The following is a 20,921-nucleotide window of genomic DNA, read 5'->3' on the forward strand; positions in this document are numbered from 1 at the left end:
CCCTGCTCCACATGGTGCTTCCAGCCTCTTGGCCTTCTGTTCCTCAAACAAGCCAAATTTGTTTAGCATCAGCACCTTAAATTCACATCCATTGTCCTCTGTCCTGAATGTTCATCTTCCCATAGTTGGCACAGTCAGCGCCTTCTCCTCATTTAAGTCTTAGCTCCAATCACCTCCTCAAAAAGTCCTTCCATGACCATACTGTTTTGCTTTCTTCCCAATACTTACTACCACCTGCAATCATCTCATTTACTTGTTTCAATGTTTTCTGCACTAGAAACATAAGCTTCTAAGTGCTGGAGCTTCTGTTCTATTCACTGCTGTGCCCCTAGCACCAATAACAAAACAATATTTTTTGAGTATATGAGAGGAACACACAAGTCTTCTCATTGTTGACGGGAATGAGTCCCTGTGTTCCTACTGCTCCTTAGCTAATGGGAGGGGAGAGGTAAAGTACACAAGCCATTGGGATCTACCAGATTCTATCGTCATCCAGTTGGCAGAAGCAGCAATCACAGTTGTACAAAAGGCAAACTGGGCAGGTTCCCAATGACTGCCAGTACTGAATTGGACTGGATGCTGATGCAGCTTCTGTCTTGGGGTGAAGTGCTGCCTGCGCTGGGTGGACAGGTAGCTGTCCATCCTCTTTGTTATAAAAGGGCCACAGAGGGTAGTCAGTTCAGATAAACCTGACCCATCTATCTGTTCAGGGCAGCCTGACCCTATCTGTTTGGAATCGCGTCCAAGTGATTTAGGCAGGCTAGGCTAGGCTAGCTTGTGCTGGTTTGCAGGCTGGGACTGTGGCCCTTCAGTCCCTGCTGCTCTCATAATTCCCTTTTCACCTACTTTACTCTAAATTCATCTAACACCCTTACCTTCGTAAAACCTAAGCAATGAACTGTCCTAGCTAATCTATGTCCTAAACCTCTCTCTGCATCGTTTTCTCTTTGGTTATGAAAGTCCCCCTTTTAATTACATAATTGCCCATCATTTCACGTATCTCACTGTCTCATCTAGTGCGCACGTGCTGAAGGACACCCACAGCCCCGTATAGTTGATAAAGAAGCGTCCCATGACAAGGACAAACGCTTCTGACTAGCGTTTCTGTGTTGTTTCTAGAGGGTCAGGGCGAACTGCACCGATCCTCAGTTTTAGAGGCGGCTTCCGCGAGTCTCCAGAAGACGCACCGGTCTCGCCAGTCCCGTGCTACCGGGCGGGGTGCCTCTTCGCACTCGCAGGACGTAGTCTCGGTCCCATACCTGCCGCCCATCGGATCGCCGGGGCAGAAACGAAAAGCCAGCTGCCGCCGCCGGCGTCACCACCTACTGGAGCCCAACTCCCCGCGCCCCGCGGCAGAGCCAGCTGGGGGCTCTCGCCCCGGAGACACGCGCGCGGAAAGGGGCGGGGCCGCCGGGAGCGGTGGGCGGAGCTTGGTGGCTGCCGGGCCACCAATGAAATCCTGAGCCGGCGCGGACCGTGCGCGTGACGCTGCGTAGCGGGACGCGAGGCAGGGGGCGGAGGGGCCGGGAGTCCGGCGCTTTATCTTCGTCTGCGGCCGGGCTGGCGGTGTTGCCGGCCGTGGACACCCGGAGAGCTGCCCGGAGCTGACCTTCCTGCCGGCCGCGCTCCGACGGCCCCCGGTTCTGCCTTCCTTGCCGAGGTCCCCGCTGCCGGGCTCCGGCCCCAGGTAATGCTCTTGCTCCCGATCCGATCCTCACTACCCGCCCGGGTCCACCCACCCCGGCCGAGAGGAAGGGGATAGAGGCGGCGGCTGCAACTCCGGCCCCGCGGCCGGGCCTGGTCCTGGGATGGGGGGCGGAGGAGGCGGCGGCTCCGCGGGTCCTGGGGAGTTGGCGTGATGGAGAGGGCGGGAAAGTTACCAGCGGGCCCCCCGCTGGCTGGCAGCGTTGGAGATGGCTTTGGTGTCCCACACATGCTGTGGCATCTCGCAAGTCGGTAGTGAAGAAAGTTATGACTTAGAAGACATTTTATTCCTTAAACCAAAAATGCACTCAGGAAGTCGGCTTCTAATTGATTAAGGGGGGGCGGGGGGGAAAGCCCAAAACAAAAAACATGTGCGAAGGGATGATTGACACTTCAATACATCTAAATTTGCTTGCCTTGGCACCAAAGCCTTTAATTAAGCTCGTAATTTAGTCTTAAATATTATGATGTAATTAAGTTTCCGTGGCTCTTAAATGCTAATAGCCACGCAACTTAGGTGACATGTATATTTAGAAGTTATTTGTAAGGAAGAAACAACTATAAACTCTATAGTCTCTATGTTTATGTAGATTAAGTTGATTGGCCACTTCTCAATAATTAAGGGGCTGCCATCTGTTTAAACTACTTTTTTATTTTTCAGAATACTTGCCTTTTTCTTGACATAGAATTAAACTTCAACCCTTCCCCTCCCCTCCCCCCTTGCTATAATTTAGTCGGTATGGATGAATGACTTGTTATGGAAATTTGTGTGTTGTTTAGACATGAGGATGGATTTTGGAAGGAGCTTTGAGACATTCAAGAGTAATCACCTAATAAAGAAAGTAATCATTTAAAAATACATGTGTCTCAATGCATCACACACGTAGAACTCTCAAAGACTTCCCACTTCTCATCAGCATAAAAACCAAATTACTGCCGCCACTCTTCCTGTCTCCAGTTGATTTGGGCCCACTTTTCTTTTGGATCTCTGGGCTCCAGCCACACGGGTTTTATTTTTGTTCTAAGAAAGCCTCTTTCTCGTTAAGATCTCCACCTCTTAGGCACTATTCTCTCCCTTCCTCCAACTCCTATGTATCCTTCATTATCGGCCCAAATATCACTACAGGGAACTCGTCCTGTCCTGGTGAAGTTCTCCCAGCATTCTGTTTTCCTTAGCTGCAGTTAATCATTGTAGCAAGCTGCATTAGTTACTTAGATCAGTGGTTCTCAACCTTCGTAATGCCGCGACCCTTTAATACAGTTCCTCATGTTGTGGTGACCCCCAACCATAAAATTATTTTCGTTGCTACTTCATAACTGTAATGTTGCTACTGTTATGAATCGTAATGTAAATATCTGAGATGCAGGATGTATTTTCATTGTTCGCGACCCACAGGTTGAGAACCGCTGACTTAGATGCTTTGTTTCCTCTACTAGCAGGTAAATTTCATGAGCGCTAACTAGTCCCCATCTTATTTATGGCTTCATTCTCTAGAGCAGTGGTTCTCAACCTTCCTAATGCCGTGACCCTTTAATACAGTTCCTCACGTTGTGGTGACCCCCAATTTCATTGTTACAAATTGAACATAATTAAAGCATAGTGATTAATCACAAAAACAATATGTAATTATATATGTGTTTTCCGATGGTCTTAGGCGACCCCTGTAAAAGGGTCATTTGACCCCCAAAGGGGTCTCGACCCACAGGTTGAAAACCGCTGCTCTAGAGAGTCTGGCCTGGCACCTGGCACAAAGAAAGAGTGAATGAGTTGGAGGACAGGGGAAGGAACTTTTGAATAGGAAATAATTAAATAGGGAAGAGTGCCTGTTTCCTTTGGGAAGGAAGTGGAAAATGCTTTTAATAAATTTGTTTTTGGAATTTATCAGGTAAGATTAGTAAATATGGTGACCATACAGATGTTCAAAAACCTGTCTGTGTTCTTTAGTTTTGCTAATTGACTTAATGACCTAATTCTTTGATATGTAACTATTGTGGGATTGTGTTTAGAAGGAAGAGGAAGAAATTTTATGTTTTGGATTGTAATTTATCTGCAATTGTTTCTCCCTCCTGCCCCACCCCCCATTCCCCACTGAACCTAGGTGTGCTACAGCAAAGTTCTTCACTGAGAGTAGGTGCTCAATATTTATTTGTTTTATAGATTTATAGGTTCTTTTGCAAGCTTTATTAATAGGAACACTCTAGGCAGGTTAAAGTTGACACTTCTTTTAACCTGGTTCATTTGTTTCTCAAATCAATTCTTTTTGTTTTGCTTTCGTTAAACAGGAAACCATGGGCCCAATAGAGCATCGTTTTTGCTGAAAGCCCATGCTCCCAAATCTAGATTTAATACCTGGTCTGATTGCAGTTTTGATCTCTCCCAGAAACATAATCTTAATCTACCTGATAAGACCCCTGCCTTTCCCTACGGGAAGGTGTCCTTGCCTGAAATAGTCCACCCTTAACTTCTTAGTACTACCCTCTTCCTGCCTATAAAAACCTTTCATTTTGTACAACTTATCAGAGCACCCTTCTAGTTGCTAATGGGATGCTGTCCAATTGAACCGCTTAATAAAAACAATTAGATCTTCAGATTTACTCAGCTGAATTTTAATACTTTTTTAAAAATTTTAAAAAAAGACAATCAGAAATGAATACAATAACTGAAATGAAAAATACATTAAGTGGAATCAACAGCAGCTTATTAACACTTTATTAGGCCAAATTAGATGCTATCAAACTGAATATTACAAAACCAATGCATAGATTAGATTCTTAAGAAATAATTGTTTAATTCACTGTGTTGTATTTTAAAAGTTATCTAGTCAGCTTTATGTCATCTTGGGTATAAATGTTTCCACTGCTACTTACTGGCTATGTGACTTTGAACAAGTTTCATAGCATTTCCAAACCTTTTGTGTCTTTTAAAATGGAAATGTTAAATGAGATATGTGATGCACTTAACCTGGCATCAAGCACAGTAAGTGTTACTGACTTAGTAAAAATTAATGCCTGGTGTCTTCATTGCTGGACCTCTTGCAAGACTAGTCTTATGATCATTGTTTTCACTTCCTCAGGTCATTTTGCAACCCAGTCCAATACATTTCTTTGTCCTTCCTGAAACTAACTAGAAGTAAATCATAGCTATTAATGTCCCCAAATTGTGAAATATCACTATCCTTTTTTCTCCATTTAAAATATTTACTGATTTTAGAGAGAGGAAAGAAGGGAAGGAGGGAGAGAGAGAGAGAGAGAGAGAGAGAGAGAGAGAACTTCGATTTGTTGTTCCATTTATTTATGTATTTATTGGTTGCTTCTTGTATGTGCTCTGACCAGAGATTGAACCTGCAACCTAAGAGTATTGGGACGATGCTGTAAGCAACTGAGTTACCTGGTTGAGGCCTCCATTTTTTGGTTCTACTTAAATTCTCCTTGATATTGGCCATAGATTACCTCTTGAATTGTCTAACTTGATTTTGAACATTGCTTGCTTCTGGTTCTCCTCTAATTTCTCCTAGTCTTGCTTTTTTAGTGTTCCTTAATTCCCTTATGATATTGGGGAAATGCCTTAACCACCTGTAAAATGGGATATTAGTACCTGCCTACCTGGATAGAAATGAATCATAGTGTAAAGTTAATATTAGCTTTATTATTTCCTAGGTAACCTCTTGACTTAAGGTCTCCCTGGGCAATCTCCTTCCTGTGCCTTGGCCTTAGCTGCTGCCTGTGCACACTGATGAATCCCAGATTTCCATCTTCAGTCTGAACTTGTGTATTCATCTACCTGTTGGTCATCAGCATTTGGCTGACTCACACTCACATCATATTAAACTTGTCTACTCCTTTCTCTTCTAAAGTTGCTGCGTTAGAAAACTCACTTGGGATCTAGATTTACAACTGCCTTCTGGATATAGCCATCGGAATATCTCTTAGATGCCTCAGATTAATGTTTGTAAATTTATCTCCCTTATCTCTTCTTTCTTCGTTTGTTCACTTAGTAAACTCATGTCATTTGATCCTTACTTCAGACCTTTATCATTTTTTGTGTGAGCTCTGTTCTCCCTGTCAATAATCTTCTTTCATAGCACATCTGTCATATTGTCACCCGAGTTATCTTACTAAAGACAAATGTCAAGTCACCCTGTTATTTAAAAAACTATCAGCTCCTTGTTTGTGCTTTAAGTTCCAGACTCCTTGGAATGGCCTCGTAAAGGCCTTTGACTTTGACTTTTGCCCTTCTGCTTGCTCTGTGCTCAGCTTTATTCCTTCTCTTCCTTTAAGATTTAAACTAAATTTTACTTTCTTCAGGAAACCTTTTCTGATTGCCCCAAAGATCAGTTGGCCACCAGGCTGAACTCCCTTCATACTATATGATATCTCAACTACTGTTCTGTAACACCATTAGGTGTTATGATTACATTTTAATGACTTTTGCCCGCTGGATTTTCACTTCTGGAGGGTACAGACCCGTGGTCGGCAAACTGTGGCTCGAGAGCCACATGCGGCTCTTCCTAAGCCTTAGGAGTACCCTAATTAAGTTAATAACAATGTACCTACCTATATAGTTTAAGTTTAAAAAATTTGGCTCTCAAAAGAAATTTCAATCGTTGTACTGTTGATATTTGGCTCTGTTGACTAATGAGTTTGCCGACCACTGGTACAGACTATCGTGGCAATCTGCGTATCCTAGGGCTCGGCACACACCTCAATAAAATGTTTGAAATAATGTTTGAAAAACATTTTTAGGCAAATTGCCTTGCCTTCTATGTTTAAACTATCACAGTCTTTTAAAGAATGTTAAGGTCATTAAAAACATGAACAAGGTCTGTACTTGCTCATGTTTTTCATAGTGTGTTCTCTTCCCATCCTGTTTTGATGCCTAGCAAACTTCTAGTTCTTCTTTTGAACTCTGGCTCAAATGAATGCTACTTCCTCTATGAGGACTTGTTTGCTAACATCATTGTAGAAAGAGGTGCTGAATATACATGAATTTTATTTTCAGATAATTGATTGGCACATATCTTTTAAGTGTCAGAACTTAAGAAAGATTTTTAGTCTAAATTGCCTTGCCTTCTATTTTTAAACATAGCCTTTTAAAGATGTGCCAAGGTCACTGAAGCATGAAGGTCTGCTTTGATACAATGATGTATGAGGGGATGCATAAGAAACATAACTCCTTTGATCACACTGAAAACAAAACATAAAACTTCCACTTGTTCTCTTTTTTTAATGTTGAGTCATACTTTTAAAGTTTTCTTTCTTTATTGTCATTTATAATTATGCTCTGGCAGTCACTACTTTTTTTTCTGTTTGAAAATGGGGACAGGATTTACCCCAACATATGTTTATTGTTAGCAGTAAAGGAGATAATGTACACAAAGTTCTTATCAAAGAGTGAAGAAAATAGTAAGTACCCATTAAGAGAACTTACTAACAATTTTGATCATGTTTATTCTAATTTGAATTGTTTCAGGAGAACAGTCGCTCAAGTTTGAGAGGTTTCCAATGGAGTAAAGAGTATGGCATTTGCCAGCAAATTGTTTTTCAGAGTCTCTTAGGTAACCTAAGCTTAGAATTGGGTCCTGAAAGGCAAATGTTGATGAATAGTCTTAAGTTCTAGAACAGATCGTTTTTATGTATATACTTACAAGTTAAATCCCAAACTAGGTAAATATCCTCATTGGCCTAGTTCTATAACGTCATTATATTTATCATTTAATATTAATGGTTAAAGTTAGAAATAAAAGTGAACATCAATTCCAACTGTTATACTAGCCTATTACTGATTGTTTTATGGACATATGAAGCACAATTGTTTTATTTTCTTAATGTATATGAAAATGCTTGGTATCCATTTATTAATTCACTCAACAAATGAGTAGGTATATTCCAGGTGTAATTCTAGATACTTGGGTAAAATGGTGAACTAGACAGAATTCTACTTTTCATGGGGATTATAGTCTTGTGAGGTAGATAGATAATAAGTGCTATAATGTATTGGGTAATAAGTGCTTTGAAGAAAAAGCAAGGTAACGAATAAGAGTAACAGGGTGTGAGAGTGTTTATTTTAGTTGAGGGGCATTTGAGCAGAGAACTTGAATGAAGCGAAGGAGAAAGCCTTGAGGACAGCTGTGGGAATGAGCTTGGCTTGCTCAAGAAATAGCAAAAGGCCAAAGTAACTAGAGTAGAGCAAGTGAGAGAATTGTAGTAGGAGGTTGAGGGTGCTGGAGGGAGAGGGTAGGTGGTGAGTGGCAGATCACGGAGGAGTTACTAGAAAATGATGAGGACTTAAAACAACATCCAATGTTTGGAGGATTTGGAGCAGGGGAGTGACTTGCTCTGACATCTTTAAAAAGGATTACTCGGGTGTTATGTTAAAAAATAGTACAGAGGGGAAAAACTGAAGAGAGTCCAGTAGGAGGCTACTGTAGTGAGAGGTGACAGTGGCTTAGACTGTGGTGAAGGTGGTGGATATGGTGAGGAAAGATTAGAATTGGGTATATATTTTGAAGGCAGAGTAAATTGGACTTGCTGTTGGATTGGATAAGGGAGATTAAAGAATCAAGGATCACTTCCTAGTGTTGTATTTTTTTTTAATCCAGGCAAAGATTCACTGTTAGTCCCATTAACTGAGATGGTGAAGGCAGTAAGAAGAATGGAATTGGAGGGAATATCAGTAATTCAGTTTTGATCATGTTATTCGATGCCTATGAGACATCTACTTGAAATAGGCCTTTGGAGATGAGCCTGGAGCTCAGAGAAATGTGGGCTGGTATGTGGAGAAGGGAATTAAAGAATTGGTGTGGAGGTATCAGAGTAAGTGAACTGGTGGTGTTCAGAGGGTTAGATGCTGGAAATCAGAATTATGGACATGGAGCAGTTATTGGTGACAGGAAGTTCTAGGGGAAGGCGTAACTGGGACATAGGAACAGCTTGTTGGAGAAAAGAAGAAGTTGAGATTGAAAGACAGGGTATTGGATGGATCTGTGTACATGGGTGATGAAGTATGGAAAATTAGTGACAGGATGGGGAGTGAGTGAGGTGTTCACCTCTTCAGTGAATGAGGGGAGTGATCAGGAAGACAGCACATACTTGCAACAGGAGAGGTATCAGTTGTGATAATCCGGCTGACCTGGGGAGGAGAAAGGTGACCTGGAGATGATAGGACACAAAGGAGGATAAACTCCCCTTCCAGGTGCTGTGTTAATGGGAGGGCAAGAAAACACTATGGTACACCTCACATAAGATCAATGGTCCATCTTAGCACTTAAAAACCGTGTAGCATTAATTACAGTTTGAATTTTTGACTTTGCAACAGCTCAAGTTGTTTGCCTAGCTACTGTCTAGATTGGTAAGGGATCATTCAGTTCTATTTTAGATGAGTGGTTCTCTCTTTCATCCCTCACCTGGGTGAATGCAGTGTCTGCTCACTGGCCCTTTGCTTGCACTCCTGACCTCATTGTGGTCTGCTCTCCATACAGAGGCCAAAATGACCCATTTGTCTAGAGAAGGAACAATTGAGCTGAGCATTACTATAATTTGCCTCCATTTTTTGCTGTAACAGCTGTATACTGTTAGCTGACATGCATGGCAGGAGGAACTCAATTTAGACATCATCTCATACTTTTACCATCTACGTGATCTAAGGATTTGGTCAGAATTGAGGTGAGCCATTTTAAGTAATAGTTATCCTTCCTAACATCTGTATGTATGACAATAATAAAATGTTAATATTACCTTGAAAACCACATGATCTTTGAGCTGCACTTGAGGAAGTATGTAATTATGGCACTTTATTTGCCCTCATCTAGTACATCATAAAGCAAACAAGTAGAATTTGAGAATGACATGGCTTAATGTTTGTGTCATTTAGCATACAGGAGGTACGTGTGTAGATATCAGATTACTTAATTCTTTTCACTTGGTTGTTAATAAAATGTTGGCACTTTAGTGCATATTGTCATACTTTTTTATGATGATAAATTGTAGTAGCATTTATATTAATTTTCTAGATGAAGAAACAGATTGAGAGAGGTTGGAAGATTTACCCAAGTACATAATGATAAGATGAAGTAAAGACGTAAACTACCGTATTCTGATACCAAATCCTGTGTTTTTCCACTGTTACAGTTCTCACTTCCTGCTAATAGAGGAATTTGAGGCCAACGGCATTAGTCTAGACTCTGATAAAAAGGTTTTGTTATGATGTTAGCATTTTCTTCTTTGGCTCACTTCTAAAATAAGTAGGTGGAATTATGGCAGTGTGATGGTGTTTTAGCTTTTGATGTAAGACTTTGTTCTTTAGATGAGGCTGATGGTTCCTAATTTCACGACAACCGTCTTTTTCTACAGGGTATCCAGGCTTAACTTTTTTTTTGGTCTATTAGACATCATTTATTTGTCAAACTTGGTATTTTTTTCTCCTCTTAATAAGTGCTTTTAATCAACATGAGAACTGATTTCTCACTGAGTTGATAGTGTCAGCTAAAAGCAAAGTGACATTGTTTTTGTTAGCCAGTATTGTTTTATGTGACAAATGTATAATTTTTTTCATTATTGAAATATTTGAAGTAGTTTTTGCATACCTTTAAGAGTCCCAGGGGCCCTCCACCCCCCAAATTAAGAGCAGTTGGAGATCTTATTTTGGAGTAGGATGTGTAAAGGTGTTAGCAGTAAAGATGATGCTTACTGGCTTCCTCCTAGCATATATTTTCCTCTTGATTCTCTTAGAGCATTGTATCCTTTTACTTAGGATAATGGGTTGTGGTATAACTGATGCATCCACTTTCTGTATAATGCATGCCTGCCATGCTCCAGGGACTCCCCACTAGATTTGGGGGATTCAAAGAGTAAATACCCTGTAATCCCTGTCTTTGAAGAGCTTATGCTAGTGTAAGAGGGAGACAGCATTGCTCTCTGAGTATAGTAGTAAGGTCTTAGTCACAGTGAGATGACTGGTGGTGGTCAAAGGAACCTTAGCAGAGGACACAGGTCTGGTGATTACAGGATAGGCTATGGAATCCGGTAGTTCTGGTTTTGAATCCCAGTTCTGCTGTTAAAGAATCATATGACTTAGGGCAAGTTAAATCACTTCCCTAACAATATTTTTCTCATCTGTAAAATGAAGATAATATCTACTTTCTAACTTTGTAAAGATTTGATAAGAAAATGGAAAGGACTCAGCAGCACATGATAGGTACATAATAGCTGCTCACTAAGTCAAAGCTGCAGTTGTTACTACTGCTGTTCCTGCTGCTGCGGCTGTGACTCTTACCTTTAAGGGTGTGTAGGGTTAGCTAGATAGAGAAAGGCAGAGGAGAATGGGCTTTCTAGAGACAGGAAAGAGGGTAACAGAAGACATGGTGACCAAAGACATTTGAGGAATAAAGTAATAGTAACGACTTTAAAGATTATATTGAAATTAAAATACGTCATACATGTATAGTAAAGCACATAAGCACTCACAAGTAGAGTCTGTTTTTAATCCACTTTATCCCCTGTGTAATTCCTTTTTTACACATCTGGGTTCTTTTTGCATCTCTCAATCTCTATGGTTTCCTTCCCTGATTTCTTTTCTACTTGATGTGATATTTCAAGATGTGTTGGACATCTTTCAGAGTATAGTTGTCTGTTCTCACTTCTCTGATCTTTTCTGTTGGAGAACTAGAAGCTCTTCTGGCTTCCTCTGTCACTGTCACACAGATGACTTTCAGATGTGTCAGTTGCCCCGACCTCTTTCCTAGGTTCCTCTCAATGAGATCTAATTGGCCTCCTAAAATTTCTACGTGACACATCCACCTACCCTTCCTTAATGGTTTCATTTGTTCAGTTTCAGAAAATACTGGAAGGGGACTGATCTACATTTGTCAGATCTTTACTTTGGCAAGCAGTGATATTTAAGAAAATGATCAAACTCCCATGTACTACATTTCATACAGAAAAGAACATTTTAACCTAAAAGTTTAGAAAGATGGTAATCTTAGAATTTAAAAATATGTAGCTTTAAAACTAATGTAGTGAGTACTTCATTATTTTTCTTTTTGCTTCAGATTAATGAAAATGTAATAGATAATAAACACTGCTTTGGAGTAAGCCTTATTCTGTCTTGACATTGATCTGTCCAAACTTTGACTTTGATCATATTTTCCAGTGCTTAAAATGGCTCACCACTGCCTAACAGAAAGAAAGAAAAAAAAATCCTAATTTCTTAGGCCTTTACAATTTGATTCCAGCTCTCTTTTCTAGTCTTTCCTCTCATCATATTTCTCTTTTATCAACTTAAAAAAAAATTGAATGTTGTTTGAATTGGACCCGGATTCAAATCTGACCCTGTCATTAGCTGTTTGGTCTCCACAGGTTACTGTAATGGGAAGGAGGAAAGCAGCCCTCGGCACCCGAGAGCTGCATGGGGCTGTCAGCTAGGCCTCAGTGATGCTGCGAGCTAGCCCGGCGCTTAGAGCTGGTTCTTGGTGTTCCGTTGAAAACAATTTCAGTGACCGTCAGCATCAGAAAAGGCCATTCTGTGACCACGATGGGTCAAGACAAAAACAAGTCCATGCCATCATCATGTCTGAACACAAACAAAACATGGTCATTGTCCAAGTCACAACATTTCCAGCGTCCTCCTCCCCAGACTAACATCAGTTAGGGTTTCTGCTTTATCAATTCCAGCTTTATCTTCCTTCTAGGGAGCCTTCCTATAGAGATGTGTTGAGAAACCCATTCATAGCATTGTCTCGGCTTTCTGACAGCACCCACGGAACAGTAAACCTCTGCTTCTTTGTACTCTCACCCAAAATCACCTAGCCAAGTTCCAAATCCTAAGTAAGTCTGTTCTAATACCCCCTTACTGAGTCACCCCACAGTTTCCCATGGTGTGTGTTCCTAATAAACCCAACTTGTGCAACTGCTGTGGGGGTGGAAGGTATTGACAGTAACTACTTTGAGCCTTATTTTTTTCTCATATGGAAACCAGGAGTAACGCCATCTGTTTTGCAGAGTTGTTATGAAGGTTAGATGGGAAAACGGAAAGCACATAGAGTCCCTGCACTTTATAGATACTCAACAAAAGCTTGTTTCTTGTCCTCTTGTAAAGTGGTCTGTTGTGATCTCTTGAACAGGGCTCCTTGTTTTAACCCTTTCTTACCCATGAGTGCCCTGTTCTCCTCCTTCAAGACTACGTCCAGATACCTTCTATTCTGTGAAACCTTTACATCTTTTAATGCTCTCTTCTGTCTCTGACCTTCAGATATTATTGTTTTCACCATTGACTTGACTATTCATCGTACTCTACCTTGCGGCATCTTTGTACATACCTTTTATTATTGAATTCTTGATTTTTCATGTACTTATGCCTTGTTTGTTCAGTTAAAATGTTCTTTAAGAATGAGGGCTCTGTTTAAATAAGAGCCTTTGAAACCAGTCAGTTACTTTATAGGGACTAATTTCTTCACATTTGTTATAGTATGTTGTACTCAGAAAATGCTTAAACATGATCAAAGTAAAACAGAAGGGAGAGAATATACCAGTCTTTTACCTCTGAATATTGTGAAATTTGCCTAAACCAGATACTTGGTTCATAACTTTTTGCATCTTCTTTCCTAGATAACACAATGGTGGGCGAAGAGATGTCTCTAAGAAAACGGCTGTCAAAGTCCAGTGACGATCCTGAAGAAAAGGAAGACCAGGGGAACCCTGCAAAGCAGGCCCCAGAGAAACATCGATCAGCTGCCTCCTGCACATCTCCCACTGGGGATGTGCCCGCAACCCAGGTACATGCCCTTGACCGGAATCGAACCTGGGACCCTTCAGTCCTCAGGCCAACGCTCTATCCACTGAGCCAAACCGGTTTCGGCAAGGAACACCAATTTAATTGTCAGTCACAGCCACCTTAGATACTACTGGTGACATAGCACATCTCATAGAGGTGAGCTTTATTGATGTAAATGGAGTTTGCAATGTATACTTTAATGTAGGATTTATATTACATAGTGTTTCGTGTAATGAATAAATTAGAAAAACAAGCTCTTAATTAATTCAGTGAATATTTTTTGGGTATCTACTATGTTTTAGACACCATTCATCCATTTATTCATTTCTTCAACCACCTAACCTACCAATAATGATTGGTGCCCTGCTAGGAGCTGAGGCTTACAGCAGTGATCAGTCCTCATGGAGCTCTGAGTTAAATGAATAAGAAACCCTCCCTTTGCAATTAACATAATTGGATTTTTATGGATAAGTGCTACTAATTACTCTCTTAATATAGTTGTAATGAGCCTGAAAGTAATAACCAGGATAACTAACCTAGTTCACTACTGGGTTATAAATCTTGGGAGAGGTAGAGAGATTAGGAAGTTTTATTCTTATATCCAAGTCTGTTTAGCACACGAATACAAAGATAAGTATGACATAGTACTTGTTAAGGTCAAGGTTTATATTTAAGATTGATTGCTCCAACTTATGTCATTTATTGCCTCAGGCTATTTATTTTTGCAATGACATTTGTATAGGTTTCATTTCAACATGGATTTGAAAGTTTGAGGCTTGTTTGGTTAACAAATAGAAGTGAAACTTTGAGACAAGTTGTCTGGCACCATGAACTTCTTAAATAAAGAAACATTCTTTTGCTTTTCCTACTTAAGTTTAATTGTAAATATGAGCAGCTGGATCCCCAAAATGTTTCAGCTTACATTTGCATAATGAAGTGTATTGATTGCTGTATTCTTAGTTAGCTACTTACGAAATATTTATATTGCATATGGTCTAGTTTTAGTGTGACATAAAATGGGAAATTTGAGCCAACATTGGGTAGAAACATTCCCCTTTCATGATTTAGGGACTGGGTGATAATCCATTTTGTTTGTCTTAGAGACAGAAAAATTACTTTTTATTGAAACTGTCTGTCACCAGATACAATTTTCTCTTTATGTCCCAATTTAAAAATGTGTTTAAATTACTCTAATTCTACATATTTTCAGTACTCATTGTTTAGTTTATTAAGTTTTAATTATTCCAAGTTTTAGATATTAAAAATTGAATTTTTAAGCTTACTAGTAAATTAAGTATGACCTCCTTCTTGGATCAATGTTAAGTAATGCTCATCTGAAAATAGATTGTGATTCTCTAGTTATTTAAATATTTGGTCACTTTGGGGAATAAGCAGGTGGGTAAAATGTAGCCTTTGAGTTTTAAGGACTTAAAAGACACCATGCTACGCCAGACCGTGTGGCCCACCAACCACGACCCAGAACATCTGCACCACCCGGTAGCTTATTAGAAACATCCCACCTCACATTTACTGAATAAAATTTCATTTTAATAACATTCTCAGGCGATTCATATGCAGGTTAAAGTTAGAGACATGCATCTTACTGGCAGAATACCTAGACCTAGCATTCTGCCATTGGGGCATTTATTAGTCAGGGCCTTTCAGAGAAACAAAACCAAACGGATATATGTAGATACATAGAAAGATTTATCATGAGGGATTGCCTCAGGTGGAGGCTGAGCAGTCCCACAATCTTCTGTCGACACCAGGGGAGCCAGTGGTGTAGTTCTAGTCTAAACCTGAAGTTCGAAGTCCTGAGAATCAAAGAAACAGGAGCGGCATTGTCCCAGGGCAGTCAAGCGAGAAGAGCCTACGTGTCCTTCCTTTGCCTTTCATTCTGTTCAGGCCCCCAGCACTGGAGAGGGCGTTCTTCACTCAGTCCACTGATTCAACTGCTTATCTCTTCTGGAAACACCCAGGCATAATGTTTTACCAGCTCTGGGCTTCCCTTAGCCTGGCCAGATTGACATACAAAGTTAACCATCAAAGCGCATGTATAATTACTGTAGAATGAAAAGAAACCACCCAACAAACCAAAACAGCTTCTTGGACCCCATTATAGATCTACTGAAGCAGAATCTCGGGGGAAGGGTCCAGGAATAGTAAGTTTGGAAAAGCTCGCTGGATAGTGCTGATTCACATCGCTGGCTGTGAACCACTGGGATCAAGAACTCTGAGATTCAGCTAGAACTACCTTGTGATATATCACTTTGAGGTAACCCCATGACTTTTCCCCATTAAACTCAACATATGTAACTCTTCGATTCTTATTCCGTGGTTTGTAATTCTAGTAACCTATGGGTAGGGTGACTTTGTCTTAATTTGCTCAGGTTAGTCTCAATTTTTACCTGTGTCCAGCATAATTCTTTATGTTGTCTCCTTGCATTCTTAGAAGTGCCCCAGTTTGTTAGATAAATTATATGATTACCCAACCTTTGGTTTATTGAATTAATAGCGACCATTATAGTGATTTTACAGTATTTAGTTCACATTTTCACAAAAATGTGCTTAGTTTATCCAATGCCTATCAGGTGAAATAATGATTCATTAGACTCAAAATTCTGTCATTGAGAAATGAGTATATGTCCTTCCAGAGATATTTAATTTCCATAAGTGAGTAACATTTTACAAAATAGAATATTTTACATGCTGTTTAGTAACTGGGATCTTCAGCACATTGTAGATGTCTTCCCATTGTCAAGTAATAGATAAATGGCTATCAAGTATTGTATTTTATACACTATACTATTTACTTGTTTCTCTGATGAATATTTAAGTGGTTCCTTTTTTTTCTGTTATAAAGAAATGGTAATGAATATTTCTACGTAATTGTCAGATGCCAAAGAGGAATTGCAGGGCTAAAGGATGTTATTTTTAAATATTTATTTTGATACATAGTATTGGATTGCAACATTTACCTTATAAACTTATCCTATGTGTTTTTGTTGTTACTATGCCTGTTTAAATTTTTGTTGTTGTTGACTGTTTAAATTTTAAAAACCTTATTTCTTCCTTACTATTTCTTTTCATGACACAGTGTACCTGTCATTTCGGCTCTTTCTAATTTGCATCTCATGTAATACTCTATGGAATGGTTCGTACTAGAAGTAAATAGAAATGAGAACCCTGCATAACTTGATAGGAAAAGCCAAAATTTAGAATCTTCCCTAGACCTAATAGTATTCTGCCATTTACCAGTTCTGTCTTTACCCTAAATGTGGAAATATGATTTGAGTAGGGATTGGTCTAAATTCTTTTTCTTTCTTTTCCTCCTCATTTTCTTTTCTCCTCTAAATCTTCTTTTCTCCCCATTTGGCCCCTTCTCCTCTTCCTTTTTTTCTTTTCCTTTCATTCCTTCTAATATTTTTATTGATATAATTTACAAACCATAAAATTCACCATTTTCAGAAGTACAATTCACTGGTTGTCAGTACATTTACATTTTACAATCACATTCGGAAAATTTCCTGAGGTGGAGCCCTCCTGGAGGACAGTGGCTAGAGACCAGAGACAGAGGCTGGAAACTCCAAAATTACAACCAAGTGAGGGAAGGCAGGGCATAGCAGGGTGTTGGACGCCAGCAAGAATGTGCATCTATCTCCATTTATTGCACAAAAGGGCTGGAACCTTGATATAGAGAGCTTCCAGGAACACAGGTGGCTTGTGGTTAAGAGCTGTATATTCCAAGGCAGTAACAGTTCAATGGACCTGTTTTGTAAGAACATTCCTTTCAGGTGATACAGGCTCACCCCTCTCAGGGTGAGCAGCTTGCTGCTTAAGATGGCCTTGTTCACACCAAGCAACAGAAACCATTTGTCTAACATATTATCATCATTGTTTAATTACAGAATATTTTTATCATCTCCAGCAGGAATCCTATGCTCTTTAACAGTCACTCTCCATGCTCCCCTTCTTCCAGCCCTGGCCACTACTCATCTATTTCTTGTCACTTTATATTTGCCTGTTCTGGGCATTTTCTACGATGGGGATCATAGAACATGTGGTCTTTTGTGTCTGGCTTCTTTCACACAGCATAATGTTTTCCATGCTTTAGCATGTATTAGTTACTCCATTCTTTTTTTAGGGTTGAACATATTCCACTGTATGGATATACTTACTGCATTTTGTTTATCCATTTATTAGTTAGTATTTATCATTTGGTTGTTTGGGTTGCTTACAGTTTTTGGCTATTAGGAATAATGCTGCTGTTCACAGTTTTGTGTGAACATATGTTATCACTTCTCTTGGGTATATACCTAGAAGTAGAGTTGTTGAGTCATGGTAAATCTGTGTTTCACTTTTTGAGGAATTACCAGATTTTTCCAAAGCAGCCACCCCATTTTATATTTCCACCAGCAAGGTGTGAGCGTCCCAATTTCTTCTTATCCTCACCAATCCCTGTTATTATCTGTCCTTTGATGATAGCCACTGTAATGGATGGAAAGTGGTATTTCATTGTGGTTTTGAATCGCATTTACCTGATGGTCAGTGATGTTGAGCACCTCTTCATGTGCTTATTGGCCATCTTTGTATATCTTTGGAGAAATTTCTTTCAAGTTTTTGTCCACTTAAAAATTATTTTGTTTGCCATTTTTAATTGTGTTAAGAACTTACCTAACAATTTTCACATTAACTATTATTAAGTGTACAGTTCAGGAATGTTAAGTAGATTGTTGTGCACCAGATCTCCAGAACTTTTCATCTTGTAAAACTGAAGCTATATCCATTAAAAAACTCCTCATTTCCCCAGCTCCTGGTAACCACCATTCCATTTTAGGTCTAGAATTTGACTCCTTTAGATACCTCAGACAAGTGAAATCATACTGGCATAATGGCTTAGTTCCCTTGGAATGTCTTCAAGATGTATCTGTGTTGTAGCATGTGGTAAGATTTCCTTCTTGCTGAAGTCTGAATAATATTCCATTTCATGCATATGTCATATTTTCTTTACCTACTCATATGCCATTGGTGAACTTTTGAGTTGCTTCCACTTTTTGGTTATTGTGAATAATGCTGCTGCTATGAACATAAGTATACAAATATCTCTTTGAGACTCTGCTTTCTTTTCTTTTGGATAAATAAGTAGAGGTGGGATTGCTGGATTGTATGGTAATTCTAGTTTTAATTTTTTGAAGAACTGGCATACTGTTTTCCATAGTGGCTGCACCATTTTACAATCCCACCAATGGTGCATAAGAGTTGCAATTTCACCACATCCTTACCAACACTTACTATTATTATTATTTAAATATATTTTATTGATTTCAGAGAGGAAGGGAGAGAGATATAGAAACATCAATGATGAGAGAGAATCATTGATTAGTTGCTTCCTGCATGCCCCTTACTGGGGATCAAATCCGCAAACAGGGTCATGTGCCCTTGACCAGAATGAACCTGGGACTCTTCAGTCCGCAGACCGATGCTCCGTCCACTGAGCCAAACCAGCTAGGGCTATTATTATTTTTTAAAATAGTAGCCATCCTAACGAGTGTGGTGTGACACTTCATTGTGATTTTGATTTGCAGTTCTCTAATTATTAGTGATGTTGAACACTTTTCATATACCTGTTAACCATTCGTATATCTTCTTTGGAGAAATGTCTATTCATGTCCTTTGGCCATTTTTTAGTTGAGTTAATTGTTGTTGAGTCGTTGGAGTTCTTGAGTTAAGTTGTAGCAATTATATTCTGGAAATTAACTCATCAGATATATGACTTACAAATATTATCCCCCAGTCCATAGGTTGCTTTTTCACTCTGTTGATTGTGTCCTTTGATGCATAGACATTTTTAAGTTTGAAATGATCCTATTTGTCTATTTTTACATTTATTGCCATACTTTTGGTGTCATATCCAGGAAATCATTGACAGGCCCAGTGTCTTAAAGGGTTTCTCCTGTTCTTTTTTTCTAGGAGTTTTATAGTTTTGTGTCTTATATTTACGTCAGTAATAAATTTTGAGTTAATTTTTGCATTTGGTATAAGATAAGGGTTCAACTTTAGTCTTTTGCACATAAATATCCACATCAGTTTTTTAGGAGTACTGCCATCTGTAGTAGGCTGAAAAATGCTCTTTCCCCTAAAGGCCCTAAAATTTGGAACTGAATGCTTCTTTATATGGCAAGAAAAGAGCATAGTGGGGTGGTCTTTGCAGATATCAATTAAATTGGGAATTTTGAAATAAGATTATCTTGAATATCCATGTGGGTGCTGAATACAGTCGCATATATCACAAGTAGGAGGCAGATTTGATCACACACAGAGTAGGCGATGATGTGGAGAGGGAGCAGAGAGACATAGATACTGGCCTGATTTATAGATACTGGCCTTGAAGATTGGTGTGATGTGCCACAGGTCAAGGGATGCTGGCAGCTATCAGAAGCTGAAGAGTAAGGACCTGAAACTACTTAGTCTCCAGAGGGAGTGCAGTCTTATTGAGATACCTTGATTTCAGCTCAGCCTCCAGAACTATAAGAGAATAAATTTCTGTTCTTATAAGCCACCAAGTTTGTGGTAACTTATTCCAGCAGCCACAAGAAACTAATACACTATCCTAACAATATTAAATCTATCGATCCATGAACATGGGATGTCCTTCAGTTTATTCAGGTCTCCTTTAATAATTTTCAACAATGTTTTATAATTTTCAGAGTTTAAGTCTTACACTTTTTTGTTGAATTTATTTCTAAGTGTTTTGTTTCTTTTGATGCTACTATACGTGGAATTGTTTTAATTTCATTTTCTGATTGTTGCTACTGTATAGAAGTGCTTTTGTGAATTGGTACTATATCCTGCAACCTTGCTGAACTTATTTTTTTAGGTCTAATAGTTTTTGTCTGGGTTTTGTAGTATTTTCTTTACACACACACACACACACACACACACACATGTTTTTATACATATGTTTTTATTGATTTCAGAGAGAGAAAGGGAGAGGGAGAGAGAGATAGAAACATCAATAAAGTGAGAGAATCATCAATCAGCTGACCCCCTACTGAGGATCAAGCCCAAAACCCAGGCGTGTGCCTGGCTTGGAATCGAGCCATGATCTCTTTGTTCATGGGTCGACACTCAACCACTGAGCAACACTGGCTGGGCTATAGTATATTCTATATATGATCATGCTACCTGCAAATAATAGTTACTTGTGGGCTTTTGTAGATGCCCTTTATCAGATTGAGGAAGTTCCCTACCTTTCTCCTAATTTACAAATTTATGCTTATCCCTGACTACTTTTTACTTTGCTACTTTGTTCATTTGAGAGCTAATTAATTATATAATAATAATAATAACTATTAACAGGTTTATTGTATGCCAGGCACTGTTTTAAGTGTTTTACAAGCATTAACTTAGTTAATATACTGTAGTTCTATTCAAGTTCAGTGTTGATATA

The 20,921-nt window shown here is 39.3% G+C and overlaps 1 protein-coding gene across 1 annotated transcript in view; it reads left to right on the forward strand.

The window, feature by feature from the left end:
- Positions 1 to 1,504: 1,504 nt before the first annotated feature.
- The window catches only part of SOAT1 (sterol O-acyltransferase 1), a 48,185-nt gene continuing 28,768 nt past the window's right edge, over positions 1,505 to 20,921 (forward strand). The window contains exons 1-2 of the mRNA XM_023753995.1: positions 1,505 to 1,687; positions 13,306 to 13,417. Coding sequence (XP_023609763.1) covers positions 13,314 to 13,417 — 104 coding nt within the window. The 5' untranslated portion in view covers positions 1,505 to 1,687; positions 13,306 to 13,313. The remainder of the gene's footprint in view (positions 1,688 to 13,305; positions 13,418 to 20,921) is intronic.

The sequence above is a fragment of the Myotis lucifugus genome, unplaced genomic scaffold (genome assembly GCF_000147115.1).
Source record: "Myotis lucifugus unplaced genomic scaffold, Myoluc2.0 scaffold_54, whole genome shotgun sequence".
In the NCBI taxonomy this organism is placed as follows: domain Eukaryota; kingdom Metazoa; phylum Chordata; class Mammalia; order Chiroptera; family Vespertilionidae; genus Myotis; species Myotis lucifugus.